At 42.6% G+C, this 19426-nt stretch overlaps 1 protein-coding gene across 3 annotated transcripts in view; it reads left to right on the forward strand.

The window, feature by feature from the left end:
* The window catches only part of SULF2 (sulfatase 2), a 317708-nt gene that overhangs the window by 290078 nt on the left and 8204 nt on the right, over positions 1-19426 (forward strand). For all 3 annotated transcript variants that reach the window (XM_030211408.1, XM_030211410.1, XM_030211409.1), the window contains 5 exons: positions 4131-4225; positions 11101-11157; positions 15108-15277; positions 16138-16280; positions 17580-17703. In XM_030211408.1, the coding sequence (XP_030067268.1) occupies positions 4131-4225; positions 11101-11157; positions 15108-15277; positions 16138-16280; positions 17580-17703 (589 nt within the window). The remainder of the gene's footprint in view (positions 1-4130; positions 4226-11100; positions 11158-15107; positions 15278-16137; positions 16281-17579; positions 17704-19426) is intronic.

The raw sequence follows: 19426 nt of genomic DNA on the forward strand, positions 1-19426 counted from the left end.
TATAAAATACTGGGTGGAGTGGAACGGGTAGACACGAATTGCTTGTTTACTCTTTCCAAAAAATGCTAGGACTAGGGGGCATGCAACGAAGCTACAAAGTAGTAAGTTAAAATGAATCGGAGAAAATATTTCTTCACTCAACGTGTAATTAAGCTCTGGAATTCGTTGCCAGAGAATGTGGTAAAAGCAGTTAGCTTAGCGGGATTTCAAAAAGGTTTGGATAGCTTCCTAAAAAAAAAGTCCATTAAATGACGTGGGGAAAACCCACAGCTTATTTCTGGGCTAAGCAGCATAAAATATATTGTACTGTTTTGGAATCTTGACAGGTACTTGTGACCTGGATTGGCCACTATTGGAAACAGAATACTGGGCTTGATGGACCTTTGGTCTGTCCCAGTATGGCAACACTTATGTATTCTAGGACCCCCTAATCTTTTGCTGCAGTGCCCAAGGAGAAACATTTTACAGGAGTGTGAGCTGCACAGGGAGATATATTTGATATAAAATTTTTATATTTAAAAATACCAAGGAAAGTATGGCTGGCATTAAGTGTCAGTGTTGTCCTAGATGGTCCAACAGCACTGCATGGCCCAGAATCACCAAAAGGCTGAACAAGCTGTAGCCAGCACACACCCATCCTGTTTTCTGTGAGAACTAGGCACAATGAATTGCTGGAATACGAGGCAAATGTCAGGAAGGAAACGCAGAACGGATTAAATTCTCGCTTCCCTTTCCAAAGGCAGCGAGACGTCTGTACGAGAAAGAGGACTGAAAACTGAGAAAGAGGTCCGATAATTAACAAACCCATATTTGTATCAGAAAGTGACGCCTCCAGGGCCGAAAATCCTCTTATAAAAGTGAAACTTGTGCTGATGTGTGACTGGTTTTGTATTTCATTCCTGTTACAGGGGAGAATGAAGGCAGAGCTGAGATATAGTTCACCCTTGAATTAAGTGTTAAATTTTCTGTTAGTGTGCCCTAGACACAGTGGCGTAGGAAGGGGGGCGGGAGGGGCGGTCCGCCCCGGGTGCACGCTGCTGGGGGGTGTCGGCTCCGCTGGTTCCCCGCTCCCTCTGCCCCTGAACAGGTTACTTCCTGTTCCGGGGCAGAGAGAGCAGGGAACCAGCGGAGCCGACGCAGCTCCCAGCGACGTACACTCGAGGCGGACCGGCCCTCCCGCCCGCTTCCTTTCCTATGCGCGCGACTGGTAAGAATGCGTGCCGAGGTGGGGGGGGGGTGCGCAGCAGCAAACCGTCCCGGGTGGCAGCCACCCTCGCTACGGCACTGCCTAAACATAGAGGAAGCTGCCCTGACCTACTGGGCATGCTCTGAGGATGGAGGTCAACCGAATTTCAGTTTTGATTTCAGTTTCGGTGCCGAAACCATTCCAGAATCCTTTTTACTGCCCAGTTTCAGCTAAAAGGTTATTTTAATTTTCAGTTAGTTTTCATTTTCAGTCAAAAATTTGCACTTTTTCCCATTTGTCTCCCCCCCCCCCCCCCCCCCCCCCCCCCCCACTGTTTTATAATCCCTGGTGGTCTAGAACTATTGTTAGGGGCAGGAGTGATCCCCAGTTACCCTTGCTCATTCTGGCTCTGCTCTCAAAATGGCTGCCATGACTGGGACATCACTTCTGCCCTGACGATAGCACATCCCCTTCAGTACCTCCCCCTCCCCCCGGACTATTTTATAATCCCTGGTGGTGTAGAAGTATAGTTGGGGCCCTTGCTCATTCTGGCTCTGTTCTCAAAATGGCTGCCATGACCGGGTCATCACCTCTGCCCTAACTATAGCATTAGACCACACCCCATTGAGTACCCCCCCCCCCCCCCCCCAGGGCCTATTTTATAATCCCTGGTGGTCTAGAGGTATAGTTGGGGCTCTTGCTCATTCTGACTCTGCTCTCAAAGTGGCTGCCATGACTGGGGCATCACTCCTGCCCTGACTATAGCACTAGACCACCAGGGATTGAAAGGTGGTCTTGGAGGGGGGGGAGTGGTGTTCTCTTTGTATTCTAGGTTTTGTAACGCAAGTAATACTGTTATGATCTTGCACAATAGTTTAAATGGTAAATAGTTGCTTTTGATTTGGAATTTTAGCAGGAATTTAAGTCTGTAAATTTGGGATGATGAACTCCTTAGGAATTACACTGTGGCTTTATGATGTCGGCTGTCACTGTATGTGCGGCGCAAAGTCAACCACTGTAAAAGTACTCTGGCTCTAGTTTCAGTTTTTTCATTAGCTGCAGTCCATGTGTGTGGAGGCCATTTTGCTTAGAGGTAAAATACGTTTTTTCATTATTTAGATTATATTCTGGCTCGGATGCCGTGGGCCCGATTATTCAGCCACCACCAGAGTTAAACGCGGATATTCGGCAATCAGCGTTGAATATCCAGGCTTATTTTGGCCACTATAAAGTTAACCGGCTATACTGATATTCAGCACTAACTGGTTAACATTTTTAGCGGTCAAAGATAGGTCAGATCCTGGTTCTTCCCTCTGCCACATTCCACCCACAGAAAATTGCATTAGAGGAGGCAGGACGCAGTAGAGAAGAGAGCCAGAGGCTGGCCGAAAGCAGCCTATCGTGGTACTGCTGTTGCCGATGACGACCAGCATAAACTTTACAGGACCACATGGAAGTGAGAAAGGTGAGGGACCTGTGGGGAGGGAGACAGAGGAGGGGGAGAGATGCTAAACCTGTGGTGGTGGGGGGGAGGAGAGGGCACCAGAAGAGATGTAATTGGGGGTGGGGGGTGCTGCCAAAGCAAGGTGGCTCAGGGTGCCAATATCCCTTGAGCTGGCCCTGTTTAGCTCCACCAACCATTTTTTTTTGTTACATTTGTACCCCGCGCTTTCCCACTCATGGCAGGCTCAATGCAGCTTACATGGGGCAATGGAGGGTTAAGTGACTTGCCCAGAGTCACAAGGAGCTGCCTGTGGCTGAAGTGGGAATCAAACTCAGTTCCCCAGGACCAGAGTCCACCACCCTAACCACTAGGCCACTCCTCCACTGTTGCTACTATTTGAGATTCTACATGGAATGTTGCTATTCCACTAGCAACATTCCATGTAGAAGTCGGCCCTTGCAGATCACCAATGTGGCTGCGCAGGCTTCTGCTTCTGTGAGTCTGACGTCCTGCACATGCAGGACGTCAGACTCACAGAAACAGAAGCCTGCGCAGCCTTCTACATGGAATGTTGCTAGTTGAATAGCAACATTCCATGTAGAATCTCCAATAGTAGCAACATTCCATGTAGAATCTCCAATAGTATCTATTTTATTTTTGTTACATTTGTACCCCGCGCTTTCCCACTCATGGCAGGCTCAATGCGGCTTACATGGGGCAATGCAGGGTTAAGTGACTTGCCCAGAGTCACAAGGAGCTGCTTGTGCCGGGAATCGAACTCAGTTCCTCAGGACCAAAGTCCACCACCCTAACCACTAGGCCACCTGCTATGTTTGCATGCTTTCATACAAAATTAGTACTCTGTGTTTCTTTTCTTTTCGTTTACATATGCTAGTGAATAACTTAGCATCCTGTTACAGAATAACCCTTCATGAGTCTATTATAGGATTTCTGTATAGTAGTAGTATAAATACACTTCCTCATATTTTTGGACCATTGGAAATCATCACAATAAGAGATGTCTCCATCATAAGAACATGCCCTTGTGTATTAATTATGCATTCAGCCTGTATTGTGCTAGCATTATAATGTAGTATACTATGCCACACTTTGTATTGTTGTTTGAATAGTTTTACTGCTTTAACTGTCTATTGCTTATATTTGACTTATTCTTGCTGTACATCGTCTTGTGTGACTTCCTTTGAAAAGGCGGTAAATAATTTTAACTCAATTTAAATATCATATTTTAGTACAAATGCTGTTATTAATGCTTTCTCTTTATTACAAAATCAATAAAAATATGAAGACTAAAAAAAAAGGCGTTAAATAAATCCTAATAATAGAAAATAAAAGCACAGCAGAACTAAAAATACTTTAGTGCTACAATCAGTGAAGTATATTTTATTAAGCCACAGTGATTTTTAATTATTTTTAAAATTTCCAAAATTTTCACACTAATATATGTATGTATATATATGTATTGTTTTCATTTCCTGCCAGATCGAAACTCTACAAAGCAAAATTAAAAACTTACGGGAGGTCCGAGGGCACCTGAAGAAGAAGAGGCCAGAGGAGTGCGACTGTAACAAGTTCAGGTATCCACAGGGGGGGGGTTCTGGGTCTACAGTTCAGTGGGTGAAGTTGGTGTCGATGGTCCAAATGCAGTTTCTGTTCACCAGACCGGGCAGCAGGAAATGCCCCAGTCAGGAGCTTCCTCTGGCTACCTGCAAATGCACTTCCAAGGTGCAGAGCCTAAGGGGCGCTTTTAACTAAGCCAGGTAGGTGTCTACGTGTGCCCAACATGCTCCAATTCAGAACTAATTTCATTTTTTTATGTGCGTTATGCGCGCCAGAAAATATATTTTCTTTTCCAGCGCGCAGCACTAACCAGGCGTTAATCGGCATTGTACATGCGCTGATGATTACCCCCCCCCCCCCCAGTTAACGCATCAGACCTTAGCGCTTAGTGAATGGGTGACGGTAAGGTCTCAGGGCCAAAATAGACGCGCGCCAATTTTCATTTTGCCGCACGTCCATTTTTGGCCAAAATAAAGGCCTTTTTTTTTTTGCAGGCGCAGTGAAAAATGGACCTGCGCGCATCCAATACACACCCACATCCAATACACGCCCTACAACAGCGCAGGCCATTTTTTGGCACACCTTAGTAAAAGGACCGTTAAATGAGAAGTGTGCTGTGACCCTGAATCGATGTGGAAACATCAACAATATTTCCTGTTTCATTTTGTGAGTCTCATTGAAACAACACAAAAGCTTAACATAAAGTGTGTTTTACATTTCAGCAAGCGCTGTTAGTAGAACTCAGAAAAGACTTCATGTTAAAATCAGATGCTAAAACCAGAACAAATGTAAAAATGATACAAAATAGAAAAATGAAATGATATGCCCAATATAAATATGAAAAACAAAATAAGAAATGACAGTTTTTCCCCCTCTAGACGCCCCTACTAAATATGAACAGAGACAGTGTCCCCTGACATTTTTTCCAAGGGCAGAGCTGCAACCACTAAATTTTAATCTCAAAATCTTTGTGCCTATTAAATAACATGGAGAAGAGAAAACCGAATGAAGATTCTCCAGACACCTTCCCAGTGCATCATGGGCCAAGTGGAGAGATGAGAGGAAAAAGGCAGCTTTGAAAATATCAAATGCTCCTCCTCCTTTCTTGATCTCATTCCCGGCTGCCCTGCCCTGTCTTTTTGGCTGTCGCTGTTTTTGTTGTTGTTCCCATATTTATGGAGTAGAAGCAGTACCTTTCGCTATGGTCAAGCCACTGGGTTTTAAAAAGTCTCTTCCCCTGAAATCACATTTCAGGTTATTTTGTCAAAAATAATTGTTAGCCAACACAAACGGGTTAAAGTTTTTAATTTCCATATCAAGAGAACATTTGAGGCATCTCGGTGCTTTGAAATGAGATAAAAGCAAGTGGGTAGCAGGTGGACAGAAGTACCTGTGAGCAGCAGACCCATTTCTCAGTCCCCAAAGCAGCTGTGCACCTTCAGACGAAGTGGCCAATACACCAGATGTGCTATGGAAGAAGTGCTGCTGTTTGGCTCCGAGGTTCATTCTACTTGACTCCTGTGAAAATCATTCAGCTTGTGCGTTGACTGCTGTACCTCAAGAGCTTTCTTTAAATGAGAAAAATAGCTGTCTGCCAAGAACCAGCGCCCCCCCCCCCCCCCCCCCCTCACACACAGGAGAACATCAGAAAACACAAAGCCTACAACATACATTCTAGTAACCAGTGAAAACGTGCCAAAACAACTCAGAATGCAACTGCAACAGAGGCTTCAGGGACAGCAGGTGAGGCATTTATACCATCCTTCTGTTATGATACCTCTGGCGCTAAGGTAACGCTGTACAACGTGGTGTTAACTTTTATTCTGCCTTTTCAGTTCAGGAGAATTGGTTTATAATGTCCTCATGAACCTATCTCAACCTACACCTTCCCAACTGCAGAGGAATTAAATACAAGACCTACTATGCATCCAGATTCTCCTTTTTGGGCAGCCAGCTTTGGAATGCTCTACCAAGATCTCTCCGATTAATTAACGACTACTTGCCCTTTAGAAAAATGCTGAAAGCTCATTTCTTTAAGTAAGCCTATTCTAATGACCCAACCTAATCTTATCAACCTCCACTTCCGATTCTGTTCCGACACTGATAACGACCTCATCATTGGTTTTACTTACCCCACCTCCCCATTCCCCCTCTACTCATTCCAACCTTCTCTTCTCCATCTCTCCTTTACTATATCCCTCCTTACCCCCATTTCCCCCAACCTATACTATCCTATCCTGTTTACCCTCCCTTATTCTAATTATACATTATCAAGCTTCAATTTTATCATGTTTCATTACAGTTTGAAATTTCTCTCCTTATAAGACTTTGTATTTCGAATTACTATGTAAGCCGCATTGAACCTGCAATGTATGGGAAAGCGCGGGGTACAAATGTAATAAATAAAAAGATTATGATGTTGAAGTGGGTTATTCATCCACTGCATTATATCTTTCTTTCTTTATTTATTTATTGTACTTGTATCCCACATTTTCCCACCTATTTGCAGGCTCAATGTGGCTTACAGAGACCTGTTATGGCATCGCCATACCAGGGTAAAGAATACAGTTGGTGTTATACAGAAGTCAAGGAAAACAAGAAGATTTGGTCAAGCAGTTATAGAAAGATACCTTCTGAGTAAAGGTAGATCGGTGTTGTTTTGTAGATAGTTATGGGTTCTCCTGGTAGGCCTTGTTAAAGAGGTAGGTTTTCAGAGATTTGTGGAAGTTAGTTAATTCGTTAATCGTTTTCAAGTGCTTTGGGAGTGAATTCCACAAATGCGTACTTATGTAGGAAAAGCTGGTCGCGTGTGTTAGTTTGTATTTTACTCCTTTACAGCTGGGGAAGTGTAGGTTAAGAAAGGTGCGGGAGGATCTTTTAGCATTTCTTGGTGGTAGGTCCACGAGGTCTAGCATGTAGGTCGGGGCATCTCCGTAAATGATTTTATGAACTGTCATGCAGATCTTGAATGTGATAACGCTCTTTAAGTGGGAGCCAATGTAGTTTCTTTCTTAAGGGTTTTACACTTTCATATTTTGTTTTTCCAAATATGAGTCTGGCTGCGGTATTCTGTGCTGTTTGAAGTTTCTTGATGGTCTGTTCTTTACAGCCAGCGTAGAGTGCATTGCAATAGTCCAAGTGACTTAATACCATTGATTGTACCAGGTTTCTTTCATTTATGCATTTTTTTTTGGGGGGGGGGGGGGGGTTGTCCATTTGTGAGGACCTTTTGAAGAAGGCTTTACAGCCGAAACATGGCCCCAACGCATCCTATTTTTGTATATTGGAGAATAAACCTTCACACGCTCTTGGTCATCTTGTGACTTGGTTTCATTGGCTCTTCCACCTCTCTTTGGAAGAGTTGGTCTTCTTTCCCTGGCTTAGCTCGCATATATGCATGTACGTGCAGGATACATGTATATCTTATGTAATGCATATTTTACAAGTGGGGTGGACATTTATACGCATGACTTACTTCTATAGCACAGGCACTTAGGTGCACATGCTTACAGTAGCTCAGTGGAAGATTGGAGGGTGGCCAATGTGACGCTGATTTTTTAAAAAGGTTCCAGAGGTGATCTGGGAAATTATAGACCAGTGAGCTTGACGTTGGCACCGGGCAAAATGGTAGAGACTATTATAAAGAACAAAACTTACAGAACTCATACATAAGCATGGATTAATGAGACAAAAGTCAACATGGATTTAGTGAAAGGAAATCTTGCCTCACCAGTCTATTACATTTCTTTGAAGGGGTTAACAAAATGTGGATAAAGATGAGCTGGTAGATACTGTGTATCTGGATTTTCAAAAGGCATTTGACAAAGTACCTCATGAAAGACTCCAGAGGAAATTGGACAGTCATGGGATAGGAGGTAGAGTCCTATTGTGGATTAAAAACTGGTTAAAAGCTAGAAAACCGAGAGTAGGGTTAAATGGTCAATATTCTCAAAGGTAGATAGTGGGGTTCCCCAGGGGTCTGTGCTGGGACCGCTGCTTTTTAACATATTTATAAGTTATCTAGCGATGGGAGTAACTAGTGAGGTAATTAAATTGGCTGACGACACAACACAAAGTTATTCAAAGTTGTTAAATCACGAGAGGATTGTGAAAAATTACGAGAGGACCTTATGAGACTGGGGGACTGGGCATCCAAATGGCAGATGAACGTTTGATGTGAGCAACTGCAAAGTAATGCATGTGGGAAAGAGGAACCCGAATTATAGCTACGTAATGCAAGGTTCCACGTTAAGAAATTGCTCACACCTAAGTGTATACGCGTGTTTATACCCTATTACGTTGGTATTCTATAAAGGAAAGTAGGTGCCTAGGTTTATATATATATATATACTATTATCAATCATTTCTATAAGCGCTACTAATCATACGTAGCACTGTACACATTATCTGCTGGATTCTAGGTAGGGCGTCTAACATTCTGCGCTGAAATCTAAGCATATTCTATAACAATGAGCACTAATTTGCAATAATTAGAATTTACACGCACAACGCGCTATGCATATTCTGTAATGAACTGCGCCTAAATTCTAATGCGTATGGTTCCAAGGGAGCCAGGTTATAGGTGTTTCGTTGGCATTTCTTAATTTACATGCATGGTTATAGAATATGGCCTAGTGCACAGGGATTTACGACATTTTGCTGGTGTAAATGGAAGCGCGTAGTTTTAGGCCCTGGGATATCAACTAAGTGTAGTCTACTAATTGTGCCTAAATCCTAGGTGTCACTTTTAGATTACACTTAGCCAGAAATGGTTACTGCATGAATTGTTTAGGCCCTTATATAGAATCTGTTCCTATATGCAGGTACTTTCTCTGACCCAAGTGGGATCGCAACCTACGTTTTTGTACCTGGGGCAATGGAGAGTTGAGTGACTTGCCCAAGGTCACAAGGAGCTGCTGTGAGAATCAAACCCAGGTTGCCAGGATCAAAGCCTGCTGCACTAACCATTAGGCCGCTCCTCCACTACACACGTGTGCACGTACTCACCCATGCAGGCACACTGTGTTAGAATTATCCCCATAATGGTCTTATCAGAGGTTACATGCAATTGATGAACCCTCTCTCCAGAGAATGCTCTTCAACAATGTAGATCAGGGTTTGATGTCAACCACCACTGCTGCTTGGGTGATTGCAAGGCTTAATTTGCAGAGGCACAATCTAACTACAGGCCCTCCCTCTATTTTGGGTAACTCACTCTAAAACTGTTTTCACAGAAAAAAAAAAATCTCAACAATGGTGTTCCAGAGAAATTTGTTGTAGCATTTCAGCTTGCAGAATGCTATTATTGGAATGGTTTGGTATCTGCACAGCGAACATTTGGGAGGGAGGAGAGCTGGTTAGGATACCTCACAGTTCTATGCTGGACTGTGAAATGGGTTCATCCTTTTGCCTGAGCACTGAGATACTGACCAGATGGGCTAGAACAGAATACTATCGTCGCACCTGTTCAACAGCAAGGCCGCTTTATGGCATCTCCGATCAACTGGATCAATTTTTCACATTTATGTATTACCATTCTGGGACAGACTGAAGGTCCACCGATCCCAGAATCCTGTTTCTAACAGTGGCCATTCCCGGTCACAAGTATCTGGCAAGATACCAAAAGAGTAAAACAGATTTTGTACTGCTTATTTAAAAAAAGTGAGTTTTCCCAAGTCCACCTTAATAATATCTTAAGGATTTTCTGTTAGGAAATTATCCAAACCTTTTTTTTTTTTTTCAAACGTGACAGCACTTTTACTTAAATGTAAAAGAAAAATTATGACAGTAATTCTGTTATGTGGCAAAGTATGCCATGGAGATGGCTGCTTTCTGGCATTGATACACACGGGGGATGTTGTGAATTTTGGTAACACCTTGTGCCCTTCCCCCACTGGTGCAGAGAAATAGTGAATATTTTCTGTGTCGGGGTCCTTTTACAAAGGCGTGCTGAAAAATGTCTTGCTGTAGTGTAGGCGTGGGTTTTGGGCACGCGCAGATCCATTTTCATCGCGCCTGCAAAAAATGCCTCTTCTTTTTTTTCCCCCTGAAAATGGATGTGCGGCAAAAATGAAAATTGCCACGCGTCCATTTTGGGTCTGAGACCTTACCGCCAGCCATAGACCTAGTGGTAAAGAATTTGGGTGATAATGACCTACATGCATCAGATGCCACTTGGTGCGCATATTTTTCAGACATGCGTCAAAATTGAAATTACCGCAAGGGCCACGCAGTAACTGGGCAGTAACTCCAATCTGGCGCATGTTGGGCGTGCATAGGCACCTGCGCAGCTTAGTAAAAGGGGCCCTCAGTTTGCAAGCCAGATTTCCTGTTTTAAGCACACGGGTTTTAAGCAAACAGCTTATTATTTTACCCTAGATATACCAGCACCTAGCTAGCCCCTTCCCTATCTTCGACCCCTACTGTGCCTGAAACATACCAAACGTATTCGACCCTAACATCACATTGTATTTTTGTTCCTCTACCGGACTTGGCGAATACCTTTACGGTACTATGTAAGCCACATTGAGCCTGCAAATAGGTGGGAAAACGTGGGATACAAATGTAACAAATAAATGTGTGCAGTCTAGCCGTGGTCACCTCCACTATCTAATGCAAATCTCAAGTTCTGGACTGCAGCTGCATCTATTTCTCTTCATGCTGTTAATTTTATTACCTTAGAGGAAATAGGTACAGCCAAAGTTCATAGAGCAAGAGAAAACACTTGTTTTGACACTTTTTTTTCCATTCACACAATGTCTAACTAGCAGAGCAGACGTCATATAATATGTCTGTATGAATGTGAATTAGTCAAATTGTTTGCATGAGGTGGTTTCAATTTCTCTGATTGATTTTAAATCCCTGCAATCCGTTTTCTTATTTCCCTATTAAGTTACTTTAAGCATAAAGGAAGACTGAAGCACAGGGGCTCCACAGTGCATCCTTTTAAGTAAGTACCAAATTCTTTCAGAATTACGAGCAAGCAGTGCATGCGACATTTCTAGATAGCTGCCTCGGTTCAAATCTCCTCCCCCCCCCCCCCCCCCCCCCCCCCCCCCCACCACCACCACACCTGTACCTTTTTGAAAACTGCCAACTTTGTATATTCCTGTGCCTTGTCTCTGTCCCACCCCACCCCCCCACCCCCCAAAAAAAAAAAAATTCACCAACTTTGAAAAGCAGAAAAGTGTGATGATTTAGCTGACCACAATGGATACAATTCTGAAACGTCTGCCACAATTTTGCCACCAAAATGTGGGCTGCGGGCTGCTGAGAGCAAATTCTAGAAAGGTTTCTGGGCACCTGGAAAAAAAACAGAACCCCAACATTTTTCCAGATAACCCAAAAACAAATGTGCGATTATTAAAAAAAAAATAGGTACCTTCACACTTTTTTTTTGAATGTTAGACTTATGTAGATTTTTGCATGTGCTTGTAACTTATTCTGTTTGAAGGTTTTTTTGTTTTTTTTTTTTAACCAGCAATTTTTCTTCCATTGTAGGGAAGTTTTTTGTGCTGGTTCTTTTTTCTCCTTTTACCCCATTTCTGACCAATGACATTACTGGACTCCCATGTTTGATAGTGGCATATTTATCACTTTATGTGTTGGTCCTATCGGGAGATTTGAGGTCATGTTTATTTAATCATTTATTTAAGGGTAGTTTCCTTGTGAATTAGGTGCCAGCACTGTAAAAATTATTTTCAAACTACATTTTTTTTTTTATTTTGTAGGGGTTTTGTAGTTTGGTCCCTATATTTTGTAGAAGTCGTCTATCATTTAGGAAACAACCATTAAGCACTGTTTTAGCTCAGTGGCGTTTAGCGAAGATAAAGTTGCAGTTTAATATTCCTGACAAAACAAGGCATACGGCGCAAAACATTTGCAAAGGGAGTTTTCCTAATAAAGGTTGTACTAATGTATTTTCAAAGTTCACACTAAGGGCCCTGTTTACTAAAGCACGTTAGTGTTTTTAATGCACCTACAATTAGCACGTGTACTAACCGTGTAGGCGCCTGTAGGGATAGGGTAGACGTATACACGGTTAACATGCATACGTGATTAATGTGTGCTAAAATCGCTAACACGTCTATAACATGGTTTAGTAAACAGGGCCCTAAATGTTTAAATAATTGCAAAGTATTTTCAAACTATGTAAGGGGTCCCATTTTTTTTCCTGGATACTTGGGTGCATCCACTTATGCCATGTTGATAGCAAGTGTGAATGCATGCGCCAAAATGCAGCACTTTAGGGCTAATGCACAGGTAGCGAGCGTTAAATCCACCTACATGAATAACCTTATCGACCTCCCAACCAGAAACAGTTTGACGTCTTCCCGTGCTTACCCTAATCTACACGTTCCCAACTGCAAAGGTATTAACTACAAATCCTTCTACGCATCCAATTTTTCTTTTTTGGGTAGCCAGTTTTGGAATGCGCTACCAAGATCCCTCCGAACAATCAACGGCCTTTTGCCCTTCAGAAAAGCATTGAAGACACATCTCTTCAAAAAAAGCCTACCCTAACAATTCAACTTAACTAAAGCCTGCCCACATGATTCTTACCGACGATTGTTATACATTGACCATGTTTCCCTTTATCCTTATTGGTTTCCCATATCTATTCCTCTCCATCTTCCTATGCCTACCTCCCAATGCTCATTTCCTTCTGCACCCAGTTCCTCCTATGTTCAATTTACTTATCCATTAACCCCATTAATATTGCATTTACTACAAATTGTATATTCTTTTTACGACTTTGTAATTCTTCATATTGTTACTATGTAAGCTGCATTGAGCCTGCCATGTGTAGAAAAGCGCGGGGTACAAATGTAATAAATAAATCTGCATGGGTGCCCTTTGGTAGTTATGAAGTTAGCATGCACTGTTTGCAAGGCTAGAAAATAATTTTCTAGCGCTGGGGGTGTTTCTCGGCAGTAATCGGCGGTGCAGCTACATATGTATAAATGAATTAGAGGGTCTTTTACTAAGGCACGCTCACGTTCTTGCTAAGGCACGTTCATGTTCTTGGCACGTGCTAAAAATTGTGGGCGGGCTTAAACGTTGGACACCCCATGCATTCCTATGGGCGTCTCTTGACGTTTAGCCCACCCACAATTTTAGCGCAGGCTAAAAAACGTGAGTGCACCTTAGTAAAAGACGCCCTTTTAGAGATGGGAGTAACTAGAGAGGTAATTAAATTTGCTGATGACACAAAAGTTATTCAAAGTTGTTAAATCGCAAGAGGATTGTGGGAAAAATTACAAGAGAACCTTACGAGACTGGGCGTCTAAATGGCAAATGACGTTTAATGTGAGCAAGTGCAAAGGGAAGAGATTCAATTCAGTTCTTCACTCCATACTCAGCATCCCTGAAGAAGAAAAATGAAACCTGGCCATGTTGGCAGCGGTTCCGACTGTTTTTGAAATTTGAAGCTAAGTAGCTTAATTTTTCCTGCAATGTTATTTAAACAAAATATTCTTGAAAAATTCACACTTTGGCTCCTTGTTGATTCTGCAGTACCCCGTATTCTTGCATCTGAAGATCCGTTATTATCAAAACGATATGTTTTGCAAAGTAGTTCAAGATATGTGAGCTGTGTATGATGCTGGGAATAATTCTGGGCACAACTTTAGGCACGAGCCAGTAATGCTAGCTCAGAGGCTATGTAAATGCTCATCCCTAACTGCAGGAACTTAGCTGCATAACTGCTAGTATTCTGTAACCCATGTGCATGTGCTAGGCACACAATGACCCACCCACATCCCTCCCAGTTCCACACCCCCTTGCAACTGCACACTACGGATTTCACACTCACAATTTGCAGCATCCCAACTATGGCACTTGTATGTGTAGCTGCAAATTGGTGCCAACAGCAATGATAGCCTATTGCTTAACACCAATTAGCAGTTCATTATTAAAATCGGGTGTCTAATGGCCACTGTTCTATAATTTGCATGCGCATCTTTGCGCGCACAACTTTATAGAATTGGAGGTTTGTGTTTGGCATAAAGTCATTTTCATGCCTGCGTAGCCTCACAAAATACCAACCAGCATAAAAGACGGGCACTTTGATATGCTGGCATGGAATTTGCCGACAGGTGTGCACAGGAGTGAAGCTTGGCAGAGCATGCATGTACAAACATAATTGTAAAATACAGTATTCTACATGCATCCTTAAAAATTATTTATTTATTGCATTTGTATCCCACATTTTCCCACCTATTTGCAGGCTCAATGTGGCTTACATTGTTCCGTTATGGCGATCGCCATTTCCGTAGTGAGAGATACAAGTGGTATTATGTTAAAGAACTTGATTGGCATAGTAGATAAAGCAGTCAAGTATAAGGAGTTCATATTCAGAATAAGAGATAGGGTGGTATTGCGTTAATGTTCATTCATGGTAGAGTAGACCTTGGTAGTCAAGTATATAGAGGTAGGTTTTATCCAGTTCAGGCTTGAGTTTCATTGTCTGGTAATTAGGATGGATCATTGTGGTATGCCTTGTTGAACAAGCTGGTCTTCAGTGATCTCCGATAGTTAGTTAGGTCAGGTATTGTTTTCATGGCGAGTGGTAATGCATTCCATAGCTGCGTGCTTATGTAGAAGCTGGATGCATATGTTAATTTGTATTTTAGTCCTTTATATTATAGGTGCGGATGTTTAAATATCTATGCCTGAAATGTAAGCATGACGTCTGCCACTTACACTAGCGTTTTATATGGCCAAAGATGCCTATTTGACTTTATAAAATAGCCCCGAAGTAGGCATCTTCTTGCCTTCTTGAACTGGCCCCTCCCCCCCCCCCAATAAAATTACTCATGTGGGTCGGCAAATCCCTGTTGTGGAGGGAAGGGAAAGAACGGACTGCGCTCACCATAATCCTTTGTCCTGTACACACAGAAAGGCGCTGCAGGATAAAGACAAGGTGTGGCTCCTTCGAGAGCAGAAACGTAAGAAGAAGTTACGCAAACTTCTGAAGCGAATCAAGAACAATGATACCTGCAGCATGCCGGGTCTAACCTGCTTCACCCATGACAACCAGCACTGGCAGACTGCCCCCTTCTGGACATGTAAGAGCAAGTCGTGCAGCTTGCATGAGGTTTACTGACTGAGAGAAAAAAAATAAGCAAGGGGAATGAGTGTGTGAACAGAATGGCATATCCACAATGAATATGCATGAGATACATCAGTATATGTAAATGTATTCCATACATATTAAGTGGCGTTCCTAGCCTGGATGACACCCGGGGCGGATCGCCGATGCGCGCGCCCCCCCTCGGCAAAATGACCCCCCCCCCGGGGTGCACGCCTGGGGGGGGATGCTGCGGCGTGCGCCTGTCGGCTCCGAGTTCGCTAACTTTGCTCGTTCGCTACAGCTCCCTCTGCCCCGGAACAGGAAGTAACCTGTTCCGGGGCAGAGGGAGCTGCAGCAAACGAGCGAAGTTAGCGAACTCGGAGCCAACAGGCGCGCGCCACGGCACCCCCCCCCCCCCCAGCGGCGTGCACCCAGGGCGGACCGCCCCCACCACTCCCCACCTTGGTACGCCACTGTACATATTCATTATGGATAGCCTGGAAATGCAGTAGGCAGGTTTGGGAAACCTTACCCTGTAGCTCAGGGGTTCAGGAACTGGTCAAATGAGGTGTAGAGAAAGGTCTTGAAATCCGAGGCAACTGATTTAAACCTTCTAGACAGAGTGAAGGCGGTTATTAGGACAGTTAGTGGTAGTATAACTGTGTATGACTGTAATGTTAGTGGCATGCTAGCATGGTTTATTCTAATTTCTATACTGCCTAATTTGTACAATACACTAAAGTTCAAAGAAAGAACGCCATAATCAAAAATTACAATTACGAGTTGAAATTGTTGCATGCTTTTTCTTTTGAGACCTTTTTCAAAGACAGTCACTTTTAAACATTTAATTTTCAGTGGGTCCCTTCTGTGCCTGCACCAGTGCCAACAACAATACATATTGGTGTATGAGGACGATTAATGAGACTCATAACTTCCTGTTTTGTGAATTTGCCACTGGCTTCCTGGAGTATTTTGACCTCAACACTGACCCGTACCAGGTAAAGATGATATATGCTACTCAGAAGTGCTAACTGAAGTGATACCTGCAGGGTAACTAATAGGGCTTCATGTCATCAAGGACAAGCTGAGAAGGGCCTGATGTCGCCCTGTTCCACATTTAGACATGTAGCTCTGTTCTTCTAAGAGAAATGACACCAAACTTCTAGATGCAAAGGGCTCAAAGCCAGAAGATGCTCACTTCAACCCTGATGAGCTTGCTGTAAAATAATAATAATTTATGCTACAATAGGTATAACAAGCAATAATACCCAGCCTGTATCAGTTACAGGATCCTACAGACTTGATGACTTTGTCCCACATCCAACTTGTTCTTGGTAGCCATAGTTTAGTATTGCTTGAATTGCAAGAAGCCATTGAAGAATAGGTCTTCCTTGGTACGTGCCAGTTGAGAATTTTGGTGGGGTCACGGTAAAGAGAGGGTGGCTTTCTGTTCTACAATCACTTGCGAATGGATTGCATAAATACTTCGTAACCACAAATGTCTCATCTCTGATTCTTTGTCATAGCATTCTTAACTGGGTTACATGACCTAGACTTAGGTTCCGGTATACTAATGTGTGTGGGGGAGGGGGGGGGCTTTGTACAGTCTTCCTTCATGTTTCCTTCCAGTTTGGAAAAGCTTTCTTCAGTTGGTGCCTTTGGCACAGCTGCAGCTTGAACAATAGTACGACAGAGGGCGAAGGAGCAGTAGCCTACAGTTGCTCACGTTGGGTCGATGCCGATTCATAAGTTTTGAGTAGCGGGTGTACCAGAGCCCTTAAGGAAGGGAAAGAACATGAAAAAGACTTAAGCACCTCTAAGTCATTTAAAAGGAGGTGGTGGAATTTCCATCATTCGTGGCTCAGACCATTTGTCTGCGATGATGCAGGTGGACTGGATCCTGCTTGGAGGCAGGGTGATCACCCTCTTGAGATCCTACGCCAATCTATGATTCTCTGCTTTTGAGAAGAAAAGCCTTCCTCTCAAGAATGTCCTAGCACCACCTAAGAAATACGTTTGCTTTTTTTTCTACTAACATTAGATTTGCATTAATTTTAGTTCTATGCACCAGTAACATGAATGCTAGTTGCCTCTAGCAAGATGCTTTACCTATTGCCTCTGAAGAAATTCACCCAAGGTGGTGGTGTACAGCAAGAATAAGCTGGACTTAGACAACAGACAATTAGAGCAGTAAAAATATTCAAAGAACACTACTCATCGTGGTGCAATCTGCTACTTACAATGTCATGGTGCTTTGCTATGTAATAGGAGCCTTAACTTTTTTTTTTCTCTTTTAGTTTATCAACGCAGTGAACACACTGACTCGAGAGGTCCTCAACCACCTGCACGTACAGCTTATGGAGTTAAGAAGCTGCAAAGGCTACAAGCAGTGTAATCCAAGAACCAGGCATATGGAGCTAGGTAAGTTAACAGCATCTTCACACTAAGACACAGCAGAGGGAAGTGAAAAAAAAAAAGTATAGGGTCCCAGATGGAACCACAAGGCGGAGTCAATTGTAAGGGAAGCAATTTAATGACCCAACACGACCCGTGTTTTGACAAAAACGTGCATTAGGGATCAGATAACGATCACAGCAAAATAAGCCCTCTTTCGAAGATCTTCACTTCATGGATCTGCCTAATCCTACACCACCTTACATTACGAAAAGTTCAGAAATGGAAAACAATAATATTAACCTCTCTCACAATAGGCTAATATATCAACCTAAGCATTTATTGTACGTCTGTATTATGTACTAGACTTCTACAAATCTAAATTTTATAACCGCCTTTTTAGCAATATGTAAGCCATATTGAACCTGCCATACGATGGGAAAATGTGGGATACAAATGCAATAAATAAATAACAAATGAAGATACCAAGAAAAACAGGAAGTTTTGTCTGCCTGCCACAGATACGTGAAATGTTTGTCTTGGTATCTTCATTTGTTATGAAGTGAAGATCTTCCAAGGAAGGCTTATTTTGCTAATTATCTGACCCCCTAAAGCAGGCATTGGCTGAAACATGGGCCATGTCAGGTCATTGAGGGGTCCTTTTACTAAGATGCGCTGAAAAATAGCCTGCAGTAGTAACGACGCGTGTTTTGGACGCGCGCAGAATTATTTTTCATCCTTTTTTTTTTTTTTTTTTTTTGCTGAAAACGGACGTGCGGCAAAATGAAAATTGCTGCAAATCCATTTTGGGTCTGAGATCTTACCACCAGCCATTGACCTTGTGCTAAAGAAGCCCGTGTGGTAATGATCTACATGCATCAAAGGCCACAGCATGCGTCCAATAAAAAATATTTTTCGGACGCGCACCAAAAATGAAATTACCGCCAAGAGCCACGCAGTAGTCAGGTGGTAACTCCATTTTAACGTGCATTGGGCACGCATAGACGCTTACGCAGCTTAGTAAAAGGGCCCCTGAATAAAGTTGCCATCTGTGGCTCTATACACTTTTTTTTTTCACTTCACAATTTGTGTTGTCGCTTCCCTCTAATCTGTTGTCTTTTGTCACACAGCAGAGGGAAGCAATATTCTACCCGTTCCACTACACATCATGTTGTCATTGGGTCTAACTTTCCAGTCAGTACAAAGTAGCTTATTTAAGAATTAATATATTTCCAAATGCTAATGTGTTCATAAACATGTAAATTAGGAATATCCTTTGAATGTTTTAAGTTTGATTGGATTAGTATAAAAATAATTAGGGCTCGGTATATGTCCCATGATTGGGAGACAAAGAGCTAAATCTCTTAACGTAAGAAACTACACAAGGACCCGATTGCTTGACTTGGGTGCTTCCTGCTATAACCAACCATACAGCAGAAATACTAAAGGGGAAACCAACTTTTCAGCAAAAGAAAAAATAGTGGATCCTTTTTTTTTTTTTTAAACTATGTTAGGTGTTTAATGCAGAGCTCCAAAACAGAGGGTAAGTTTTATGACACCTAGGTTAATTGTTAATTTTATAAAGATACATATGTCGATCATGTGTGGTAGAAATCGCACCTTGAATGCATGCAGAGATGTGTACACTTATTCAAGGACAGGTATACACGTGTTTATGTTGCCCCTGTAACTTTACGCTATCCATATCCCTTTCACTTTATTGTACTTTACTGTTTGTTTCCTAAATGTT

This window comes from Microcaecilia unicolor, chromosome 8 (assembly GCF_901765095.1).
Source record: "Microcaecilia unicolor chromosome 8, aMicUni1.1, whole genome shotgun sequence".
NCBI lineage: Eukaryota > Metazoa > Chordata > Amphibia > Gymnophiona > Siphonopidae > Microcaecilia > Microcaecilia unicolor.